Genomic DNA, 22,929 nt, shown 5'->3' on the forward strand with positions numbered 1-22,929 from the left:
ATGATGAAGCCAATTGCACAGTTAAGACTAAACGTCTAGGCCCGGGAAGAACCAACGAGCATAGGAGAAATGAACAGAGGAGAAAACACATTGAGGCAAAGGTTCAATCTCGCTGGTGGAATGTCTTTGGCTACAACAGTGATACCCATGTCTAAGATCAGCGCTTCATCGCACAGAATTGTGAGACTAACAACACTCCTAACAACAAAGACTCCGGTATGACAGTAAATCAACATTATATATCATTTCACCATTTAGAAGTAACAAAACAAAAACTAAGACATGATGAGGTGCAAACAGCACAGTTAGACTACGGGTCTAGACCCGGGAAGAACCATCGAGCATCAGAGAAACGAACAGAGGAGAAAACACATTGAGGCAAAGGTTCAATCTCATGGGTGGTGAGATCAAACACAAATATATGGTCAGGATTTGTGCTGCCATTATCGAGACCACTAAAGTAGATTGAGTTCCTCTTGATCCCTGGAATGTCTTTGGCTACAACAGTGATACCCATGTCTAAGATCAGCGCCTCATCGCCCAGAGAGTCGACTACTTCCCAAGTAAGCTCAACAGGGTGCATTTTGTAGACGAGAAAGCGCCATCTTTTGAACTTCTGCAACACATTAACTACCTTCAAAACTTGTCCAGAGACTGTACTGACTGCAATGTATAGCCTGCTGTCAACATACTCTTTCACATAAAACTCTTCTTCTTTCAGATGCAACTCTTTGTCTTTGCTGAGGAAATCCCAAAAGGCATACTCAACTGGAGGATAATTATCTTCAGAGACTTGTTGTGGATCATCTCCCGAGAAAGACCAGACCTTAACAGGATAATTGTAGTAACGACGAACGTAGAGCTGTTGGGATGTGGGTTCGTATACCATTTGTTTGTAGCGCCCTTCCCCGTAACGAGAGGAGATCCTTCGCCACGAGTGGTTCCCTTTCTTTGTAAAGACAGGGTAACCCATTACACACGCAACTAAGTAATCTTTGCTTATGTCGTCTATCCAGAGACAAGCTACGAGGTCTTGGGGTTTTATATCAGAAGGTCGTTCGTATTGAGCATAGTCAGTGGTTGGTAATTCAATCCTCTCACCGGTCAAAGGATTTATAATGTAGAGATTCCAAAGAGTGTCCAACATCAGGAGCCAGCTTCCATAAGTAGCAACACAGCTACTCTTAACAAAGTAAGCACCGAGATCTCTGGTTTTGTAGGTTTTGTCTCTGTCTTCTGGAACGAACAACACGCAACTGGTGTTGTTGTTTTCGTTGTTATTGTCGTTTTGCGGGAAGAGAAGCAGCCATGGAATCTGATTACGTTTTGGGACGCAACCTCTCAAAGCAGTGCGCCACGAAGAACAGACTGATCTTCCTCGTTTCAGATTTGTGAAACTCAATCGTTCGAAAACACATTGAACCAACTCAGGACAAAGCTCCGACCAGTTAACTTTCTTCTTGTTTTGAGTCATGTTGAAGCCTAAAAGATCGAAACTCTGGTCTTCAAATCGTCTGAGAGTGCCCTAGTGACAGCAAAACCCTAGAGAGTCGCTAACTATATATTGTGAAGCAAATAACCAGAAAATAATGTATAATTAAAATTTGTTAGTCTTGACAGCAATTAAATAGAGATTAGATATATTTCCTGTCGCCAAAAAAAAGATATATTTCCTGTTTTTTTATTGATAAGAAGATATATTTCCTGTTTTATTTGTGATAATTTGCTAATTGTATATATTTAAAAAAATATATATGTATTAAGAAAATAAATAAATATTTATTAATTTTATATGAAGATTTCTTTTAAATTGATAAATGGGAACCCATATAAAATATGTTAACTTTTATACAATAAACACTAGGCGTTTTATCAGCAATTGAGGGTTTAATAGTTTCACAAAAATTTATAAATAAATATGATTTTTAAATATTTAATAATTAATTAAATATTAAAAAATTATATAAGATAAAGTTTTTTATTTTAATTAAATATCTTTTATTACGTAAATAATTTTTGAAAACAATCATATATACATAATCATAATATATAATGGTTTTAGATAATAATGATTATTAACTTAATAAAAAAATATAACCAATTATTTATGTATGATTGTATATTAAAAAATATGACCAATTATTTATTAAAAGTAATAAAGATTTTAAACGCTTTAAATTTTAGCGTGAAAGTGAAAAACTTACTTCACAAATGATATTATAAATATTTTTGAATTATTTGTCAATTTTTTTCAGAATTATCATAATGAGTGACTTTGATTGTGAAATTTGTCTTATAAGATAAATGGTTAATATATATTAAAATAAAATCGGTTTAATATTATCAACCAAATATAATATAAACATATATATATATATATACACATTACATAATATTATAACATTACCAATTTTTGTCAACAAATATAATATATTTAACTATGATATTATCGTTTGAAGTTTTTAATTATTCACAAGATAACGATAAGTTATCTGCTAATCACTCAAATTATTTTTGAAAATTAATAATAAAACATAAAATATGATTAAACCTAAATTATGAAAAACATGACAAATCATCAAAGTTAATTGTCAAATAATAGTAGATATATATAATATAAATGGAAATCAAAATAACAATTAAAACAGAAATAGTAAAAGAGGTATTATAAAATACCTTACACTTATATGTTTTGTATATATAATTAGTTACAATTTCTTGTATTAGTTACTACTGTTAGAAAACCATAGGATTTAACTATATATAATATAACCATTAACCAATATATGTAATAAAAACTTAATCAATTGAAAAAAAATAATCGATTGCATATAATTAATCAAAAATTGTGCTACAGGATATGGAAAATAAAGAGAACACGTGTTATTAATATTTCTAATAAACCATTTCCATTCTTTATGAAATGTCTACAAGTGAGTTGCAAAAGGACTAAAGAGCGCTTCGCCCATACCACAATGCCACACATTACACGGAGTCAGTATCGATCCAACGTTACTTTCATTAACATTATATTTCCATTGATTAGTTCATCCACCATACAATGAATTCATTTCTCGTAACATGTTCTTCAAGTTTCAAACATGATCACTGAAACTTTTAACTTAGGAAAAAGGTTAACACTCCAAAACTATCTCATTTAACCTTTATGTTTATATATGGTCGAAAATGTTATCAATATCATATAGTTCATTATTTTATATTATACAGTATTAAATATTTTTAATTGTGAATATAACAACAGTTATTGAGCTGCTAATCACGTTCACATCACACTGATCATTATTATTATTATTTTTGTTTTTGTTCAACCTCACTGATCGTTATTTTAAGAAGAAAATAATGTTAGCTAGCTACTGAGCTGCTAATCACGTTCACATCAAACTGATATAATGATTTATTTTTCTTCTTCTAACGAATCTAATTATCTAAAGACAAGCTGAAGCTACCACTTTCCATTTCGAATTTTACAAATTGGAATTTTCTGAATTACACAAAACAATTATTCTTAATTATTCCAATCTTCTTCATGTAGAATATTAAACTAAAAAAAAAGTAAAATAAAATCTAGGAGTCAGGCGTAAGATGCGGAAACGAACAAGACGAACACCTGACGAGACCGTTCTCGTTACAGGCCGAGCACGTTCTAAACCCTAGCTTCTCCGTGTGCACCTTATGGCTACCGTGACAGACGTTGCACGGTACGAATCTGTGACCGCCGCAAATCTCGCACACGCTTGGCTCAACTCTCGGCAGCTCTTGCACGAGCTTCTTCAGCTCTCCGATCTCGTGAAGCTGTTTCACTTCCTCAGCTCCTCCGACGTAACGGCCGCCGATAAAGACTCGCGGCAGCTTCGGCGTCTTCGGAAAATCCTTCTCGCCGCTGCCGAAGATCCGGTCCAGCTCGGCTGCGAACGACGCGTCCATCGAGAGATCTCGCTCGTCGATTCGCACGGGGAAGCTGCGGAGGATCGCGGTGACGGCTCGGCAGGCTTCGAACGTGGGACGAACGACGCGGAGGCTGGTGAAGTAGACGACGATGCTGCTCTCCGCGCCGGGGATTGAAATGCGTATAGCATCCGGTTCGGGATTGCGACGTATAGGCTCGGAATCTGCGCGGAGGAGGTTGTTAGACGGACGAGTCGGCCAGGAACGGAGGATCAAATTCGCGGCGCAGACTCGGTGGAAGACTCTAGAAACGTGGTTAGGAGAGGGAGAGGGAGAGGGAGAAGCGCAAGGAGATGAAGGGAAGGAAGATGAATCGTCGGTGGTGCAGAGGTGGTGGATGTCTTTGAAGGAGGCGGTGGGAGAGAAGGTGTTGTGAATCTTAACCGACGATTTACGCCACGGCCGCCACATTGACGGTGTAGAACGGCGGAGTAAATTAGGGTTTGTGTGTATTGAGATTTGCAGAGAAAAATGGAGTTTGGGAAGAGAGAAGGGACGGGTGGTGGTTAAAACAAAAGTGGTTGGTATTGTTAAACCCTCTCTCTCTCGTTTCTCTTTTATTATTGTTAAACATTGGTTGTGTAAAAACAGGTGATTTAACGTTACTAATTATAATTAGGTGGCTAATTATAGTTGTTATTCTGTTTTAATGCCTTTTTCATTTTACAAATATATTTAGTTTTATCACACATATTAGAAGAAAAATTAGGAATTAATAGCACATGGCCTGATAGTGTTTCGACAATTTAGTAGTAATAGAGATGGAACTTAGATAAATCTTATGAAATAAATTGCAGGTGCAAGCATAAATTGTTATTACTAGGAAATTTAATTGAAGCTTTTTGTTATAAGGGACTTGCAATTAAACTTAGCTACAAATTATATAACATCTCATTTTCTTGACTATATGTTATTACTACATTGATATTTTTAAATTTTCTAAATTGTAAATTTGTATGTTTATGCAATTTTTTTTTTGTCTCAACGCACTTTGGACAATCTTTTTTTGTACTACAGAAATTGGATACACTATGAACTTTAATAATACTAGTACCGAATAATAAAGGCTATTGGTGACAACAGGTAATGAAAGGGTGTCGTTCAATCTTCCTCTTAGTTCCTTCCCGAGAGCAAAAACACAACATGTGAAATCAATTACAGAAACTGTCATGTGAAATCAATTACAGAAACTGTTTTGTTATTCTGTACTAAAACCATTTTTAGTTTTGTAAATACAATGCAGAAGTCAAAGAGGGAAGCTGGCGATGGTTACTCAGATTTTGTGTTCATAGAATATACAATACTCTATATAAAATACAGCTGTATTGAACCTTTTATACTATGAGATAAATAAGAAGTAAGAGCAAAGAGGAATAATCACATGAGGCAGGACCCGAAGCAAAATGATTACTGTAACAAAAGTACAGAGAAACATTTAACTCTTATGATCTTATCTATAAATACAGAGACTAAGTTGGTTTTCAGTGAAAAAGGTCTTTGACAACTTTTGATGACCACACAAATTAATAGCTTAGTATTTATTTTGCAGGCCAATTTTGTTGTATATCAGATTACACAAACACACAACAAAAAGATTTTAAAATGGGATTCATTTGGGAAAAAGACATGAGGAGAGCCAAAAGGTTAATCTATGATTAAAAATCAATAATTGTGGATTGAGGAGGGGGTACAACTAAAAGGGCACGTGGAGTAGTGGATTCTGAAAAGTATCACGTGGCACCACCACTTTGACGAAAGCTAAAGATGAAATGTCTCTATTCTTCCCCGAAACCCAATATTCCTCCAATTATCTTCTTTCTCACAGTATACTAGTTTTATACGTGTGTGTGTGTGTAGGCCTATGGATTTGCTTTGTGACGGGCCTCTCAAACAATCCAAATCTATTTAAGCATAAACTTCTAGGAATTGGTCTGCAATTTGTTTCTGCCCTCTCCACACTATCTTTAACTTTTGGGCTTGGCCTTTAGTTGTGAATCAGTCCTCTGCTTGTTTAATGTTGTAATCTTGCTACTTGTTAGTGACTTAGTTCAAAGATGCCAAACAAGTGGTCAAGAACCTGGAACTAGACTCTTCATTTCATTTAAAAGTTGATAACATCAGACACGAGCCTAGTCTGAATGTTAGAGATGTTTATCTTTTGTTACCTAAAATGTACATTTCCCTAATTCATATGCATTTTAGTAGTCATGTTTTACAGAGATCTTCCACAATGTCATTGTAAGTAGTGAAAGATGAGCAAGATGATATTGTCCTTTCATATAAAGAGCTTCGGCCTAAAACAGACCAAAGAGGCCGTGTCAAACCAAACTTACAGAACCCCTTTATGTCCTTGTCTCTTTCCAACCCATTCATTATCATATCACTATTATGATGGATACAATACTAGTTACTTACGACTTTTTAGTGTTACAGTCTGGATATACAATATGACCTTACCAAATACAAAAAAAAAAAAAAAACTTAGCGTGACATGGCGCGGAGCAACGAGCTATGTATATCGGAGAAGTTGGGGCGTTTGGAGGGAGAGTTGTTCCAGCAATTGATCATCAGAGTTCTGAGAGCTTGAGGGCACTCCTTTGGGATCTCCGGTCTTAGGCCACAAGCGGCTATCCCAACAGCCGCCTGCACAGGCGAGCAAGAGGCGTAAGCAGCCTCTCCTGTTACCATCTCCCACAGCACCATCCCGAAACTATAAGCATTGCTCATCCAAGTCTCTGTTGTGTTCTCCGGGTCACCAGCTATAATCTGGTTTCAACCATGCCAATAAACAAACAGAATTATAATATTTTACAAGTTTCATCAGATGAAATCAAGTAACTTCATCTCCAGATTCCAGAACTAAGCTAAATGATTTGATATGCAAAACCAAGAACCAGTGTGTTCTAGTAAAAATGATCTTTTGGTTCAAATCAATTGGAATAATTCATTTAACTCAAAACGGTTGGGATTCTCAATCAATGAAGTGACGAAATTGGACGTGTCTAAGGCGCTTTTGTGAAGATTAGACAGAACCTAATAAGATTTGCACTTGTCTTGGATATATCAAATCAAAGTGAACATCCAACAACTGCCTAGACAAACAGAAAAAGGTAAAGCAGATATGGCCAAAAGCAAAATAAACCTGTTTTGTTCAAAACGAACAAAAACAAAACAAGATGCAGTGGGTCATATCCGGACAACAGAGATGATGCATGTATAGTCTGCGACTTGTTTGTACGAAAATTATGATAACGGAGCAGATAACTCTGTATCATTTCGCTTAAAGGTTAGAAAATAAACCTGGAAATGGCAATTATGATGATTCTTCACAATCTAAGTCTCAAGTAATCTGTTGAACAAAGAAAAGAGTTAAAGAGCACAGACCTCAGGTGCAAGCCACCGATAGCCATCAGTTTCGTACTCTACGGCCTCGCCAAAGCTCTTACAAGCTGTAACTATTCCAATATCCCCCAAACATGCGTTGCCATGTTTATCCAGCAGTATTCTTTGTGCGTTAAGATCCCTATACGCAACACCATGATCATTCACAAACTTCAGCCCTTCGGCTATGTCAACAGCGATCCGCATTATCTGCTTGGTTTGAGGCTTCTTGTTCTTCAACATCAGTTCATGGAGTGACCCGCCTTCCATCAGTTTCGTCACAACGCATAATCCATGATTCTCGTCGATGCAGACGCCGTAAAACTGCAGAATGCTCTTGTGTCCACACGTCATCAGCTCCAAGAAATCTTTCCGGATCTCAAACTCGTATGAGTTCCCCTTATCACAACCTTTTAGTTTCTCGATTGCCACCCTTTTCCCTCGGAAGATTCCTTTGAAAGAACTCGGTCCAATCTGATCACCAAACTCAAAACTATCGGAACTCAACAGCCATTTTCCGATCGCACTCCCACCTGATTGTATGGTCTGCCATTCATCTACTGATACAGCAAACGAAGAACTCGGAAGTGGAACTTGAAGCTGGATCACACTGTTCATACTCTCTACCCCTAGCCTATTACCATGTTGAATGGACTCTTCTTCAACACCACCAAGTTCCCCTACACCACCGTTCTGCTCTTGACAGCCACAAAGCCCGAAAGGGAGCTTAACGGAAGTCGAAGTCGGTCTTGGCTTTCTAGTCACAGACTTGAGGGCGTTCTCTACACGAATTTTAAACAAACTCTCTTGTCCAGACTGGTCCAGAAGAAGAACAACACCGAGAGTCAACCCTTTCTTCTCAAAGATCTGTATCTTCTTGCAGCTAATCGAAGCACCATCAAGAGCCCCCGACATGGTTGACCACGAAAGAGAAGAGTTACAAGCGAACGTGAGCCTGAGAACTGAGCCTCGAGCTCCTTCACTAGACACTTCTTGAATCATAAAGACGGGATTATCATCTCCAGAAGCTTGCTCTATCAGCTTCACGTGTAGAAAGACTTCCTTCATATCGAAACCAGCCTGACTATAACTGTTGAAAACAACCAAGCAACAATAATCAATACTCCATGAGTTTCCCTAAATAGAAACTACTAAATCTGAATTTACCTGAAAGGCAAGGAATCGTAATGCTTCTTTAGATTCGAAACGAGCTTCTCCGGTAACTGACTCCCAGGATACATCTTCGCGAGGTTCCTCACTACAGTAGCCCACAGTAGCTTCCTCCCGCCGCCGACATCCGCTCTCGGAGACGGACCTCCTCCTCCTCCTCCTCCGCCGCCGCCGCTCTGGTTGTTGTTGTCCCGAGCTGAATCGAGACTGAGCGAGTTCTTAAGCGACGCAATCGCGCCGGACACGTTGCGGCTGAGACGCTGAAACCGCTTCTGCATAGCGGACGAGCTCTGATCGAGAACCGGCGCGGATCCTTCGACGTTCAGAGCCGTCTCGGGGGGAGAGGTGATGAGCGACTCGGACCTGTCGTGAGTGCGCATGAGGACCTGATCCACTAGATCGTCGTCGAGAGCGTCTCCGGCTCCGGCGCGGCTTGACCAGCACTCCAGAGCTGCAGCCATTGTGTAAGGTGTTCGTTACTCTTAGGCAATGACTGTAGAGCTATGAGAGATGGAGTGTGTGTTGCTTCAGATTTCAGATATTTTTTTTTTTTCAGATTTCATCTTCGTTTGAGCGTTAAGTGAAAGAGAGTACGACTGCATTTATGTGAGACAAGTACGATTTTTGAGACGGTCTGCTTTCTCGATCTACTACTACTACGCTCCTCTATAATTTACTAGAGATCATCTCCGCGCTACGCGCGGAAAATGGATTTTTATTTTTTCATTTGCGATAATTTTAGTGTGAAAAACTGATCTGTGCAAAATCAGTGATTGTGAGTTTTGTTGTCGTAAAAAAACATTGAAAAAGTTTAATTATCAAACAAAGTTTGGACAATATATGAGATAAATAGACTCTGATAAATTGGTATAGAATTTCCAAAAAGAAGAATGGTTGAAAAATTAAGCCCTGTAAAAATTGAATAGAAATCAGCGATTAAAATGTAAAAATACATGTTTTGCATGTTAGAATATAATTTAAGTTGACTTACTTGATAGGAGTTACTTTGAGATTGATGATGTTGCATGGGAGGGAGAAGATATTATATCGTCTTGAACGTCTAAACATAAAGATATTATACCATCTTGAACGTCTAAACATAAGAAAACATAAGAAAACATAAAATGTTAAATTTAAAATTAACAAACCAGTTACATATTTATTTGAATGTGAAAACATAATTGTCTCCATACCTTGATACAATGTTAGATCGTTGAAAATTTTCTTGCAGACTATGTTCTTCGCCTTCAGAGCATGTGCATCTTTTCCTTGAATGACCTTCAAACCAGACTTGGTTGTAACACGTGAAAAGTCACATATAGTTGTCTATGAGTGAAAACCGGTTTTTGCAGATACAGAACGACCCCTTTAAGCTTTATCCTTGACTTTTATTTATCGTCATAGCATAACATAGTCTGATAGGAAACCGGTGCCTTCGCAAAGTAAACGGGAAATTTGTTTCAGGTTTGAGGAAGACGATTTGTGGTATGAGAACTCTTTTACCCACGTGTGAACCGGTGATAATTTTCGCTTCTAGAATTCCGGTGGCCCAAATAAGTGATAATTAACCGTGTACCATTGCATAAGTCTCCTTTCTGATTAATGTTCCGTATAAGCATAATAGGAGTCCTAATTTTGAGCGTGAGCTTATGAGAAGGCAAACCAGGAAAATCTAAAGAATTAAGATACTCAACTGCATATAAAGTTTCATTCTGTTTAGAATGAGTGTCTGATATCTCAAAGCTGTCTAAGCTGAGATACTCTGTTGAGACTCCATCTGTTTGGGAAATATTATAAGCGTTGATTTCATCAGTTAAAGGTTGTTTTACCTTTAACTTTGTAAGTTAAATGTATTCTGCTTTAAATCGATCATTTCGTCATCAATATGCTAAAAGTAATATTTTGTAATAAATATTATTATTTTATAATATTTTTGGATTTTGTACTTATTTTTAGTTTAATTTAATTTATTCAAATAAAAATTAAAATGAAAAAATTGGATATTCGAATACCAAATATACAAATAGATACATAGTGGATTGGATATAATAACTATTATCTCGACGATATATATCAGATCACAAATACTTTTAAAACCCCAAATATCCATCTTCTCAAATATTTTTCTCTTACACGGACTTTTTTTTCATGACATGATCGGTTCTTTTGAATCTGTAGGAATAAAATAATTAATGAGTTAAGCGTTAGTAAGGGCTGCTATTCAAAAATTTGTGAGTTTTTATTTTAATATATATACACATACATATACATATATTGAAACTGGTTATATTGTAAAGCAAATTTAAAATCATTAGAAAAGATATTTTCATATTTTATAATCAAAATTATATACAGAATTGTGAATAAGATGAAAAAATAATTAACCATTATTAAACTTACAACTTAATTTTTTTTTAAATGAAAATTCACATTTTTTTCTTTTATCTAAAGAAGAAAGAACCAACTCCGTATTTTGTATATTTTAATTGACTAAATAGATTAATTGATTTAATTAACTTTACGGTTATGCAGCCTTTGTTAAATATAGATATAATATTACATTATATTCCTAACATATATATATATATATAAGAGTTGTTTTACCTTTAACTTATAAGCGTTGATTTCGTCGGCAAAACACATAGTATAATTAATTTTTTATGTTTTTTCGGAAGAAGATTTTATCAAAACAATTGGGTTTGACTTAATGTTTGGGTGCAAAATTTATGCCGCCAATCACGTTCGTCTAATGGTGGAATATTTATGGTACATTACGATTTTTAAAATATTATGTTTCTATTTTTTTATTTGGAGGTGAGCGTAAATTTTTTTTTGGTAGGCGATATATATTTTTAACATTGCTTTAATGTTTTTTGGTCGGCGATATATTTTTAACATTGCTTTAATGTTATATCGCTTAGTTTATTCAAACTTGAATTGTATTTCAAAACTTTGATTGCGTTAGTGTTGACATTAGTAAGGTAAAATATGTCCGTGATATGTATCTAATTGATCAGAGAAGGAGTGTTGCCTCAATTGTATAGACTCATCTGAAGGACAGTAGGCATTACAAAAAAAACGAAGTTGTTCTGTAGAAGCAAAGTCTAAAATAACCAAAAAAGCATAGTCTTAACTCAAACTAAAATAAAAAAGGCGATCACTTAGCATGTATGAAATGAGTGGCATAAATTATATTTGCCATGTTTAGGACGCTTAGCCTTGCGTGATTCATCCCTGCTGCTGGTACTTCCGTCCGCATCATCAGCTTTGAATCCAGAGCCATCAATGACAATTGCAGAAGGCAAGGCAACTTCATCTTCCACATCATGTGAGATTTCAGTTGGAGTTGGCACAGGTGGCAGAACCTCTGGTGAGACAATCTTCGTAACGGTTATGGCCTGAATCTTGCCTGTCAAGTTGAGCTTAGACACCTTGACCCTGAACTTATGTGTTTGGCCAATGGTGTTGATTAATGCTTGGGGGACAGGCATCTGATGGCCAGCACCAAGGTCTTGATTAGCCTAAAACATTCGAGGAAGAATAAAGTTAGTTTTAGATGAACTGGGAGAGTGTTTGAGTTGATGGCTAGGTACCTCAAAGTAGTTGTTAACCAATTCTGCCGCATGCTTTCCTGTCAACTCACTTCCTGCATCACCAAGTAGGACAAAAACAGCCTGGTCATTTTTGTCATAGACAGAGATCTTTGCGAGATACCTGAAATAAAAGTAAACAGAAATCAAATTGTAGAAAATGAAACATGATCATGAAAAAAAAAAGATGAAACATGAAGTTGGGCGGTTAGAATGCACACTTCGCTACACCAGACACATTAGTTTTGCCGCACTTGGCGCACATTAACGAAGAAGAACCTCTGGTGGCCTTTGTTTGACAACCGCTGCAGCCAATATAGTACCATGTACTGTCACGCTTAACATCATCAATTGTTGCTATGCAGTCGAAAGAAGCTTCCTGCAATAGGTTAGAGGCAATTGAATCACATGAATATTTTTTTCACAGAGTTATCTTGAGCTTGCATTTTACCTTGGCATTTTCCTGCTTGATGTAAGCATAGATCTGCCCAATTTTCATTGTCTCAGACCTAGTAACCTCATCTGCATTTACCCGCTTTGCAATCTCTGGGTTAGAAACCAACCTGAGACAATTTACAAAACATGAGATTGAAGGCTCACTCAATTGAGTCTGAACAGAACACTAATTGGAACTGACAAACACAATACTGTTGTCTCTACAGTGACTAACCATCTGAAGTAATCAATCGTGGGCTGAATATCTTTGTCTATAAAGACACGGGAGGAGGCCATCGAACTGAGAGCTAAATTACCTGTTCTTGTGGTTAACACATTAAAACACACGTTAGTGACACTATCATGAATGTCTGAAAGTTCGGAAAGTGAAGATGACCACATATCGCAGCTCAACTCAGTGTAACACAACAGCAAACAAACGCAACCTAATGCTTTCTGAAACAATCAAGCATTCACATTGTAATGAAAGTGTAATTGATAAAGGATGGATCATGGACCTGAGAAAATTGACCCAGGTTATTTTAATTATATTGGATCACAAACGTGTTGGATAACTTGATAAGTAAACAGTAGAGACCGAAGACAAACAGCATGGCAAAACATTAACGTTTGTATTATCAGTGGTTTGGTGATGATAGGGATTAATCGTTTGTTTTGTTCGGTGATGATAAGGGAGTAACTGATTACCTGCTATAACTTTTGGGTTAACGGTCGTGACCAAAAGAATGGTGGGAGTGTCTTCACTGGATGTGAATTTCTTGTAAAAGTCCTTTGCAGCCTGGTCCCAAAGGTAAAGCTTCGTAACAGGTCCACTGTAAAATATTTAAAACAGAGAAAGATTTAATAAGCTGTCCTACGGAGTAAGTTTTGCAGTGCATTAGGGCGTCAGCCCAATATATAACCTTTATTTTATCACCAAACTAAAACAACTTAGCTGATTTATTTTGTAAAACAGAACGTATGAGTATATGTTTATATCTATATGATTCAGATATATTGAAATCAATAACAAAAAGCGATCATATTACTAATCTCATATAAAATAAAACATGAAAAAATACTAAACATGTATTTGGAGATGACATCGAGCTAAAATTATAACGATTGAAACACATACTCTTTTGATTGCAAATGAACCAAAATACGACGCGTGCTGATTACTTCGGCTTCGTCAAGGACGGGGCGGTCAATGAGAGACTGACCATTCACCAGCCTCAAGTGGCCAACGACATCTAAAACATTGTATATGAAGATTAGTAGAGAAGCCCCAATAAGAATCAATACGCAGTTTTAAAACTAAATGAGAGCAGATTTTACCGTAGAGATCGCCCCTGAGACCACGGTGAGCTTGGAAATCCTCATGTGTGTGGAACCTGAACCTGTCGGTTGGAAAAGAGATGGAGACGGGGATGTCGTCGAGAGGAGCAAGAACAGAGCCGTTCGAGAATGAAATTGTTAAATTCTGATCAGCGACGCGGTAAATCTTCTTGCTTGTGGCAGCCAAAAAATTCTGAAGGGTGTAAGTTGGAGCACGAGAAGAGGAAATGAATCCTTGCATCACAGTCCCCTGCAGGAGTTGAAATAATTCAAGTTAAGCATGGTGGTTTATAATACAATGGAATGAAAGTTGAAGATTAGAACTTATACCTGTTCGTCGATGAGCAGGAGCTCTATCCCAATGAGGGTCCCATTCACTATATTTTTTTGCCTCCCAAAAGTGGATTACTCGAAATCGGAGCTGTGACTCTGATAGCCCTGGAGAGATGTCATTGAAATACATGGCGAGGGGAGCTTTTCCGGTGGTAAGCTGAGACTTTACGGCGGATTTCATTGCTATAGATTTTTTTTTTTTTGCAGAGTAGGTTTTTTTATTTAGGGTAAAATTAGGTTTAGGGATAGAGCTATATATAAGAGAAGTAAAGGGGAGATGGATCACAACATTGAAGACCATCTTTAACAGTGTAATTGATTGAGAACGTTGTGGGAAAAAAGGCAGGCGTGGGAGAAGATGAAGTGGAAAAGTCGGAGGTGGAAGACTCGGAGGAAAGCTTTTCTACGGTGGAAGAGAGATCATATTTGTGGGTATGATAAAATGGGCCGCAGGATAATCTGAACAATAAAGCCCATACGAAATCTGAACAATTGAGCCCATACAAAAGAAGGCATAATGACGTGTCAAAAAGAGAGTCTCTGATTGGCTAATTTTTCTGTCCAACGTGGACACTCTAAAAACTCTCCCTCAGTCCCTTTTATTATTGTTTGATTTAATTTTATTTTCGTAAAATTATAATGTTCGACGAAACAAATGTTTTTTGTTTAATTTATTTCGGATAATTAGATGGATCTTAGTTGTGGAGGGTGGTCCCTGCAAACATAATTGTGTTTATCTAAATGATCATCGAATCCATATAAATACAAAAATGTTCTACAATTATTAAAGTTATTCAAAAGAATTACAGTTATTAAGATTTAGGAATTTAGTTAGGACGAAAAGAAAGATTAATATTCACACTTGGAAAAAGTTTTAAAACACTAAGGATGATATTTATTTTATTTCATGCTTGAGTCGTCTAAATGCTATGAGCGCAAATGGAAAAAAGAAATAGTAGAAGCGGACTATATTGTAGTTCTAAACATTTTAACTGATCTATTCCCTATATATTATTTGAAAAACATTGCAACATTTTTTTGTAACCACGTGTCATCACTAGAATGATTATTAAAATCATTAGAAAAATAGGTTGGTTCATCTAAATATATAATAAGCTTTTTATCAAACCACAATAAATACAATATTAATGTGCTTCATTATTTCATTAAATAAGATTACGGAATTGCCTAATGTGGCTAAAGTATATATGACAATTAATGATTTTGAATAATAAAGATTTGATAAAAATAAGTGTGTATTATAATTATATTTGTTTAATTTTAAGCTATTAAAATAATTATACAATCATAGTAACCATATAATAAAAATTTTAAAAATTATTTATATATTATATTTTGAATTTTTAAAAACGAGTATAAATTACTAAAACTGTTAAAAATTTCACATTCAAATTTTGTGATCTAAGATTTAAAACTTTTGTTATGACATGATACAAATAATTAAAAAATATATAAGTTGAAAGTCTCATTTAATAAGTATCAAAAATAAAAGATATATAAATCTATGTATCATTTTTAATTAAACTATATGCCATATAAAAATACATAAATATCTTAATTTTTAAATTTACTTTGAACATTTTTTGATAAAAATTTTGAAAAAATATTGACGACTTAATTTTTTAAAATGTTATAAATTACGTAAACAATTAATCCCACAGTGAAAATTTTGTTATCACTAATTTAGACTTTTTGCGATAACAGATACAAATGATAAAAAAAAATATGAACAAAAAACATCATCCAATAAATATTAATATTAAAATATATCATAAGTATGTTACTATCATTTAAATTTAATTATACATCATATCAAATAGAAAAAATATTTTTTCGATTTATAAAATTTATTTATATGTCCGCACTAATTTAATTATATAAGTAGTAGATAATGACTTTTTAATTATTCAATATATATTTATTATTTCATAATATGTTATAAACATATAATATATAAAATAATTTATATATATAATATTCATTCCGCGCAAGGCGCGGATCTTAACCTAGTCACATAGTATAATTGATGCAGTTACCTATAACTTTATAAATGATTAATTAGCAGATTCAATGAAAAAATAAAAAATAAAATTATAAAATTGTAAAAATATATTAGCATAGTAATATATAGAATGATTAATTTAAGATAACCAATTATTTACCAAATGGAGTATATGATATAAATATTTATTTTAGTTTTGATGAAATTATAATTTATTTATTTACTTAAAAACAGAGTTCTGTATTTTGATGGGACAATGTTAGGCCCATTATTATTGGCCTTTTTATGACCATCGGATCAGGAAAAGGAAACGTAGTAAATAGACTGCATTCCGTCTTTAATCAAACGAAACGGCACGCGTTGTTCTCACCATCTGTAGCTTTCCCGGAGCGGATCTCTGTGATCGGAGGATCTGCAAGAGAAACACGCTACTCAATTCATATGGCTTCGACGAGCAGACCGAATCCTCTCGAAGAAGATGATGACGAAACGGAAGAAGAGGTACGGCAGTTACTACGTACCATTACCTCCTAAACTCTTTGTTTTGTATTCATGGATCAGAATTTATCTTTTCAGGTGCAACATTTCGCTGACTTTACTCTTGCGTCTTCCTGGGAAAGGTATTCCACCTTCACAATTTGGATTATTTGTTCTCTAGAGTTTAGAATGTCACCACTAGCCACTTGCTTTTTTAGGTTCATTTCAGATATTGAAGCAATCTGTCGTCAATGGTTAGCCGATGGTCCCAAAAACCTCGTGGTACGTTTTGCTTTTCCAAATTATTTCACCTCATTAAAACTCACAATGGGTGCGTATGCGTGACCTTATAGCTAGTTTTACTATGTGCAATGATGGAACCAGACGTGTATTGTGTGAATTATACTTTCAGTTTGGTCATCGTTTGAGTGCAGGAAAAGGGTGCTGTTGCTATGGAGGATTCCAAGAATCTGTTTAAGGTTAAAAACGACTTGAGAAGTGTGAAAAAGAGCTACTGCATGGAGTTCTACTTCCAAATTGACGATAATAGTAACCAACAAGGTATATGATTTCAGGGTAACATGCGCTTTGTTTTTGGAGAAACTGCATTTTTCTGTTTCATGATTCGGTATTTGACTGATGCAGCGGGATTTGGTGATTGGAACAGTGGTTTACATGATCTCCAGCTTTGCTTTGGGGTGAAAGACTTTCTGGTACGCTTTAAATTTACAGTTTTTAGTTTAAATAGTTAGTGCACTTATACATTTTCGATATTTGATTGATTATTATTGCATCTTCTAGTTGATTGCTCCACAAAGTGCCAGTGGGGTGCTTCTTGATGCACCAGAGTCTAGCAAGCTTCTGAGTGCCGTTGCTATTGCTTTGTCTAACTGTGCCAGGTTTGATTTCTTCGCCAGTAACACCACTTTGGCTTTAGCTTCATCAAGTGAAACTCTTACAACATAGTGTTTCTTTAAGTTGATACCAAATCACCTATCAAGTACTCCGAAGTCTTGGAAATCGAAATTGATAGAAATGTGTATCCCTGAGGACATTTGCTAAGAGATAACGGCTGCATATGTGGTTGAGTTTTTAATAATTTCATACGACTTTGGTGTGCAGCCTGTGGCCAGCCTTTGTGCCTGTGCATGACCCTTCACGGAAAGCATATATTGGAATCCAGAATATGGGCACTGTTTTTACTAGAAGATTTGAAGCAGATCTTATTGGTAGTCAAGTCCCTATGAAACTCATGCACCTAGAAGGACTATATGAGTTGTTTGTTTCTAAATTTGTAAGTCTTTGTGGCTCCTACTTAGTGATGTTCATTAGTACGGTTATTGGATATTAAAGCGAACTTGAAAACTTACCAAGCATTAGCTATCACTGATGAAAAGCTGGTTTCCAGTTTAGGTGTTCTTAATGTTCTTTTCCTCGTCACATACTATATTGCAGTATGTACTTTATATATAATGCTTCAAGCTTGGTACAGGGGAAACATTTTTTTAACCTTAAATTGAGATCCGCTCCAATGTGGCTTATTCTATCCCGTGATTAAACTGTCTTGCTATAGATTTTATTAATCAACAACGGTTTAATTTTGAAGGTTTATTCTGGAGTGGACTTCTCGATGCATAATTTCAAAGTTCATTTTATGATGAGACTAAAATACCAAACCTTCACATCTGAAGAGGAGGATGAGGAAAGTGATATGGCTGAATATATGGGTGACAAAGCTGACACTGAAGAACACAGTGGCTCTGAGTCTCGCAACAAGGTTAACTGGGACGATGATTGTCCTTGGAATGAGTGGTACTCTGCTGAAGATCCACTTAAAGGTACATCCGTATGAAATATGTTTTGTCTGTTAACTTACGCTAAAATCTTCACAATAATTGCCTTTAGGATTTGTATTTACCTCTCGGTCTAAAGATTAGTTACGGATGTGTGTTTTCCGTGATTATTCATCACAGTTATTTATTAGCTGGTCATTACACACCTCTGTATTCAAACATTTTGATAACTGATGTGTGCTGATAGCCCTGTATCTTTCTTCAAGCATATTCTGGTCTTTGCTGTTGGTATTCCAGGAATTCATTATCTAACTTTGTGGTTGATATGGACAGGATTCGAATTGGTGGCCACATGGGCTGACAGGAATGTAGAAAACACACTTGAGATGGCTGAACTTGAAAATGATTCACCCCATGAAGCTGAGAAGTGGATTTTACGCCCAATCCTCTCACCATATCTGTAAGTCTGCAAGAAATGCTTCTCATAGTTCTCCCGTCTAGGACAGAATAGTAGTTTGTATGTGTTGTGGTCTATTATTTTCTCTTACAGTTTTATAACACATATTTTTACCAGGGGTGAGCCTTCTCATGGGAAACGAATTGATTTTGCTTCCCAACTACTTTGCTTGGTTGAAGCATTAGATGCGTCCTTCATAGCTCAGTTTATGGAGGATTTCGTGTCAGGTCTGTGCAATTTTGTGTGTTTTACCTCATTTTTCAAACACCTGTAGAAATTTCCTTTAGGAAGGGATTGAGTTATAGAATATAATTAATTTCCCCTATATTCTCTTACAGAATTTGCTTTCCCTGACATTTCTACTGCGTATTATTTTCTTAATCTCTCGCAGTGGAAAATCAAAGCTCTGAAAGTTTGAAGACCTCAGTGGTCATACCTCCTCCAACAGCTCTTGATCGGGTGATTAAAGATCTCTTTCGTCAGGGTATTCTTCCACTATATTCTGTTATGGACATAGATGCATGTATACGACCTATGTTTATGGTAAAATGGAGACAAGCGTGTTTGTGTTACAAATATTAATTATCATGGCTGAGTTAAGGGTTATTCCTACCGTATAATATTATTCAGTTTGAAATGTTCAAAATTCTGTTTCTTCAGCTTTAAAATTTGCAACTGGCTGGGAGCATTTGAAAATTTACGCCTTAGGTCCCAAACATTGGTTATAATCTAGCTATGTGATATTGTTTCACCTTTTTCCAATCTAATTTCGCAGGATTTAAACTCCCAGATTTTACTAAAGGTGAACACAGGCTTTCTCGAGCTCTTAAGGCTGCACCACTTGAATCCCTGTTTACACAGTTCTGTTTGCACTCACTGTGGTTCGGCAACTGCAATATCCGTGGTATGTGGCGGTAGACCATGCCACATTTGGTTAGCCATGCATCATTATAGTCAAAATGGATTAAATTGCCAGTGACAAAAGGAAACGAGTTTACTGACTAATAGACGTATTGTATTTTTCTTTTGGTTTCTCCATCGCATCTCTAGCCATTGCCTTTCTCTGGGTAGAGTTTGTCCGTGAAGTTCGTTGGTGTTGGGAAGAGTCACAGCCGCTGCCAAAAATGCCAATTGACGGTTCTATTGATTTGTCCACTTGTTTGATCAACCAGAAGTTGCACCTGGTAATCCACTATACATACCTTATCGGAAAAGTCAAGTTTCTTGAAGATACTAACAGATTCTTCTTTGATGACCAGCTTGCAATTTGCATTGAGAAAAAGTGTGAAATGAACGAAGAGTTCCTAGACTGTATAGGAAGTGAAGAAGACAGTTCAGAGGCTTCTGATCCTGTAGAGGTGATTGGCCAAGTATTTGTGTATCTTTTTGAGTTTGTTGTGTTCTGCCAAATATGTGTGTTACTTAAATAAAAAGCAACCGAAATACAAACTATAAAAGGTGTGGGAGTTCCAACAAGCCCATATAAGATCCCAACTCTTTTGAGAGCTCTGTGTTGTTGGCTTGAAACATTTCATTGAATAAATCTTCAGGAACACCACAAGGTCGACGAGACAAGAAATGCATCCTCAGAAGATCTGCTGAGGAAACGTGACAGGTGAACTTAGCAAGTGAGAGCTCTTAGGTTCTGGTTGTTATTAAATAGATTAAACCTTGATTGCATATTATTAGAAATACTTATTATTTTTCTTGTTCTTTCATTTCCAGTTTAGTGATAGTAACTCTTGATTAAATATTTAAGTTCATAGAGAGGAAATGTTGACCAGTGCTAAGTGTTTTAAGTCCATTTTTCTTGTATACAGCTCAATCACAGAAGATTCATCTGATCGACTCAGATATGAGATGGATACTGAAAGCATAAATTCTGTGAACCAAGGCCCAACACATGCCATCAGGAGGGGTTCAGCTGGACCAGTGGGGACCATGATGCTCCTGAAGTCACATGAGCGACTCCATGCCCCATTTACCCAAGTTTGTATTTAACTTGACCTTTGTCTATTTCCTATATTGTCGTTGACAATCTCATAATTCCTGGGTTATGACAGGATCCACCTCTTATGACGGAAGACATGCACGAAGAGAGACTCCAGGCTGTTGAGGCGTTTGGTGATTCCCTTGTAAGTCCAACTTCTCTCCCAATAGAAGTGAATATTGTTTGGTTATCTACTAAGAACTTCTCTATAAGCGTAATATTTCTTGACAAATATGTTTATGGCTTTTTTGGTTCATTTATTTTTCTAACAATTACAGAACTCATTTTTCCTTTTGAATTTCAGAACGTTCCTGGCCAGTTGGAGAAAGACATCTTATTATCTGGTAAGATTCAAATTTCGATCTCTGTTGTCTAGAGATTGTTACGGCGAATAAATGTTCACTAAACTTCTCTGTTTCTTTGTTTGAGTTTATTGAGAGGGACCAATGGGAGTAAATAATTTTCCTTCTTCTTATTTTTCTGATCTCACGAAGGTGATTGCAGATATGTCAGCATTCAAAGCAGCAAACCCAGATGCTGTGTTTGAAGACTTTATCAGATGGCACTCACCTGGAGATTGGGAGAGCTCTGAGCCTGAAACCGCCGAAGAATCAGCAGGCTCCATCACTGAAGACTCAGAGGATAAATGGCCTCCTCATGGCCGCCTTTCCCAACGGATGTCTGATCAAGGCAATCTGTGGAGGAAAAGTTGGAACGATGCACCCGCTTTGCCAGCCGATGACCAAAAGCCCCTCCTAGACCCTAACCGAGAGGGAGAAAAGGTGAGCGTCTTTTTGAGATTATTCCCTAACCTGTTATATGAGATTTTGTTTGACCTCATTGTGTTGACAAATGTCTCAGATTCTTCATTACCTGGAAACAGTGCGCCCCCATCAGCTTCTTGAGCAAATGGTCTGCACAGCCTTCAGAGGATCAGCCGACACTCTTAACCTGACAAACTTCGGGGACATGAAACAAATGACCTCTAAATTGGAGCAACTCTACCTCATCATCAGATCTACTTTGGGAGTTCTACAACGTAAGATTCTTTTAAATTTTTATTGTGGCCCTATTGTCTCTATAATGACAGATGATCGGATGCAGGCAACAATGTTCCAGATGGAGAACAGACGGTCAAAGATCTGAGACGTCTCTGCGTGGTCTTTGAACACGTCGAGAAACTGGTAACGGTCGCAGCGTCTCTTCACAGAAAGTTCCTTGAAGCACCACGCCTTGCTCAAGGTATATTCAGTGACTTCTACGGCACTTATGATCCAGTGATTATGGGAATAAACTCAAACGACGAAGAGAACAAAAACAGAACGGTGAGTCCTCGTTACACTAACAAGAATCTCTCTTATGGGAATGAACTGACGTGTCTGGTCATTTGAAACACAGGAGATGGAAGTAGGTAGTCAGGAAGTGGGTTTGAGAGAGAGACAAGTGGTGTCGCATCTGTTCTCGCCGCCGTCAGCGAACCAGTCGTGGAGAAAAGTGTTGAGCATGGGAAATCTTCTAAACGGACACGAACCAGTTCTCAGGGAGATCATTTTCTCCACCGGAGACGATGTTAACAACGGAATTCATTATGCGGCCGCTGCTGACGTGGCGGCCAGAGGTGACGGGAGAGGGGAAGAAATCGAGACACACCGAATGTACGTCTCTGGAACATCTGACGACCTCCGCGTTGCACTCTCTGTTACTTCCTGCGATTAATTATTATTTTTGTTTCATTTTTCGATATCATCAACACATTTTTATTTGATATAAAATTAGCAAATGAAGAAATCTCAAACGTGCAAATTAGCAAAATGCTAGACTGAAATGCTGATCCTGCATGTTTAAATTTTACACGTTTTCAAATTTTGCCATTTATTTTCCGGAAGAAAAGAGACTAGTTTTGAAAATTGGGTAAGGTCGATAGTTGTTAAAAATTATTATGGAAATAAGAAGACTCCATAATCTTTTTAACTGCA

General features: G+C 36.5%; 5 protein-coding genes across 6 annotated transcripts; 1 reads left to right on the forward strand and 4 right to left on the reverse strand.

Moving 5' to 3' along the window:
* Positions 1 to 37: 37 nt before the first annotated feature.
* Positions 38 to 1,590, reverse strand: LOC106383592 (F-box protein At2g05970-like). Its single transcript, XM_013823672.3, has one exon. The coding sequence runs from the start codon at positions 1,472 to 1,474 to the stop codon at positions 311 to 313; it is 1,164 nt and encodes a 387-aa protein (XP_013679126.1). The 5' UTR covers positions 1,475 to 1,590; the 3' UTR covers positions 38 to 310.
* A 1,852-nt stretch (positions 1,591 to 3,442) lies between these two features.
* On the reverse strand, positions 3,443 to 4,494 carry LOC106385191 (uncharacterized protein At5g39865-like). The gene has a single exon (XM_013825137.3). It carries the CDS (start codon positions 4,375 to 4,377, stop codon positions 3,586 to 3,588), a length of 792 nt encoding a protein of 263 aa, XP_013680591.1. The 5' UTR covers positions 4,378 to 4,494; the 3' UTR covers positions 3,443 to 3,585.
* Positions 4,495 to 6,219: 1,725 nt separating this feature from the next.
* Positions 6,220 to 9,150, reverse strand: LOC111213277 (probable serine/threonine-protein kinase DDB_G0282963). Its single transcript, XM_022715000.2, has 3 exons — positions 8,515 to 9,150; positions 7,351 to 8,437; positions 6,220 to 6,732 (listed from the first exon to the last, which is right to left on the reverse strand). The coding sequence occupies exons 1-3, from the start codon at positions 8,976 to 8,978 to the stop codon at positions 6,448 to 6,450; spliced, it is 1,836 nt and encodes a 611-aa protein (XP_022570721.1). The 5' UTR covers positions 8,979 to 9,150; the 3' UTR covers positions 6,220 to 6,447.
* Positions 9,151 to 11,678: 2,528 nt separating this feature from the next.
* LOC106383593 lies at positions 11,679 to 14,252 on the reverse strand. The gene is made up of 8 exons (XM_048749347.1): positions 13,881 to 14,252; positions 13,681 to 13,795; positions 13,251 to 13,375; positions 12,778 to 12,859; positions 12,559 to 12,670; positions 12,329 to 12,486; positions 12,111 to 12,231; positions 11,679 to 12,038 (listed from the first exon to the last, which is right to left on the reverse strand). The coding sequence occupies exons 1-8, from the start codon at positions 14,119 to 14,121 to the stop codon at positions 11,679 to 11,681; spliced, it is 1,314 nt and encodes a 437-aa protein (XP_048605304.1). The 5' UTR covers positions 14,122 to 14,252.
* A 2,292-nt stretch (positions 14,253 to 16,544) lies between these two features.
* On the forward strand, positions 16,545 to 22,741 carry LOC106387151 (rab3 GTPase-activating protein catalytic subunit-like). Of its 2 annotated transcripts, none has more exons than XM_013826961.3 (22): positions 16,545 to 16,737; positions 16,813 to 16,856; positions 16,932 to 16,995; positions 17,148 to 17,274; positions 17,359 to 17,426; positions 17,515 to 17,612; positions 17,836 to 18,007; positions 18,320 to 18,551; positions 18,840 to 18,966; positions 19,081 to 19,190; positions 19,355 to 19,447; positions 19,739 to 19,867; positions 20,014 to 20,147; positions 20,223 to 20,321; positions 20,514 to 20,578; positions 20,784 to 20,952; positions 21,027 to 21,098; positions 21,258 to 21,297; positions 21,458 to 21,735; positions 21,815 to 21,992; positions 22,058 to 22,278; positions 22,352 to 22,741. In XM_013826961.3, the coding sequence occupies exons 1-22, from the start codon at positions 16,678 to 16,680 to the stop codon at positions 22,667 to 22,669; spliced, it is 2,898 nt and encodes a 965-aa protein (XP_013682415.1). In that variant the 5' UTR covers positions 16,545 to 16,677; the 3' UTR covers positions 22,670 to 22,741. The 2 variants fall into 2 exon arrangements, with proteins under 2 accessions (XP_013682415.1, XP_022570720.1); XM_022714999.2 differs by having other exon boundaries at positions 16,546 to 16,737; positions 17,381 to 17,426.
* The last annotated feature ends 188 nt before the right edge of the window (positions 22,742 to 22,929 follow it).

Source organism: Brassica napus, chromosome C3, assembly GCF_020379485.1.
Source record: "Brassica napus cultivar Da-Ae chromosome C3, Da-Ae, whole genome shotgun sequence".
NCBI classification, from domain to species: Eukaryota; Viridiplantae; Streptophyta; class Magnoliopsida; order Brassicales; family Brassicaceae; genus Brassica; species Brassica napus.

What these genes read in the sequence shown, in the direction of transcription:
- LOC111213277 (XM_022715000.2), bottom strand. Translation starts at nt 8,978, where the DNA reads ATGGCTGCAGCTCTGGAGTGCTGGTCAAGCCGCGCCGGAGCCGGAGAC. An exon ending in TACGATTCCTTGCCTTTCAG is followed by an intron (nt 8,438 to 8,514) that starts GTAAATTCAGAT and finishes TGTTTTCAACAG; the next exon opens with TTATAGTCAGGCTGGTTTCG. An exon ending in ATCGGTGGCTTGCACCTGAG is followed by an intron (nt 6,733 to 7,350) that starts GTCTGTGCTCTT and finishes GGTTGAAACCAG; the next exon opens with ATTATAGCTGGTGACCCGGA.
- LOC106383592 (XM_013823672.3), bottom strand. Translation starts at nt 1,474, where the DNA reads ATGACTCAAAACAAGAAGAAAGTTAACTGGTCGGAGCTTTGTCCTGAG.
- LOC106385191 (XM_013825137.3), bottom strand. Translation starts at nt 4,377, where the DNA reads ATGTGGCGGCCGTGGCGTAAATCGTCGGTTAAGATTCACAACACCTTC.
- LOC106387151 (XM_013826961.3), top strand. Translation starts at nt 16,678, where the DNA reads ATGGCTTCGACGAGCAGACCGAATCCTCTCGAAGAAGATGATGACGAA. An exon ending in ATGACGAAACGGAAGAAGAG is followed by an intron (nt 16,738 to 16,812) that starts GTACGGCAGTTA and finishes TTATCTTTTCAG; the next exon opens with GTGCAACATTTCGCTGACTT. An exon ending in AGTTGTTTGTTTCTAAATTT is followed by an intron (nt 18,008 to 18,319) that starts GTAAGTCTTTGT and finishes TTAATTTTGAAG; the next exon opens with GTTTATTCTGGAGTGGACTT.
- LOC106383593 (XM_048749347.1), bottom strand. Translation starts at nt 14,121, where the DNA reads ATGCAAGGATTCATTTCCTCTTCTCGTGCTCCAACTTACACCCTTCAG. An exon ending in TAACCCAAAAGTTATAGCAG is followed by an intron (nt 12,860 to 13,250) that starts GTAATCAGTTAC and finishes CCACAAGAACAG; the next exon opens with GTAATTTAGCTCTCAGTTCG. An exon ending in TGGTTAACAACTACTTTGAG is followed by an intron (nt 12,039 to 12,110) that starts GTACCTAGCCAT and finishes CGAATGTTTTAG; the next exon opens with GCTAATCAAGACCTTGGTGC.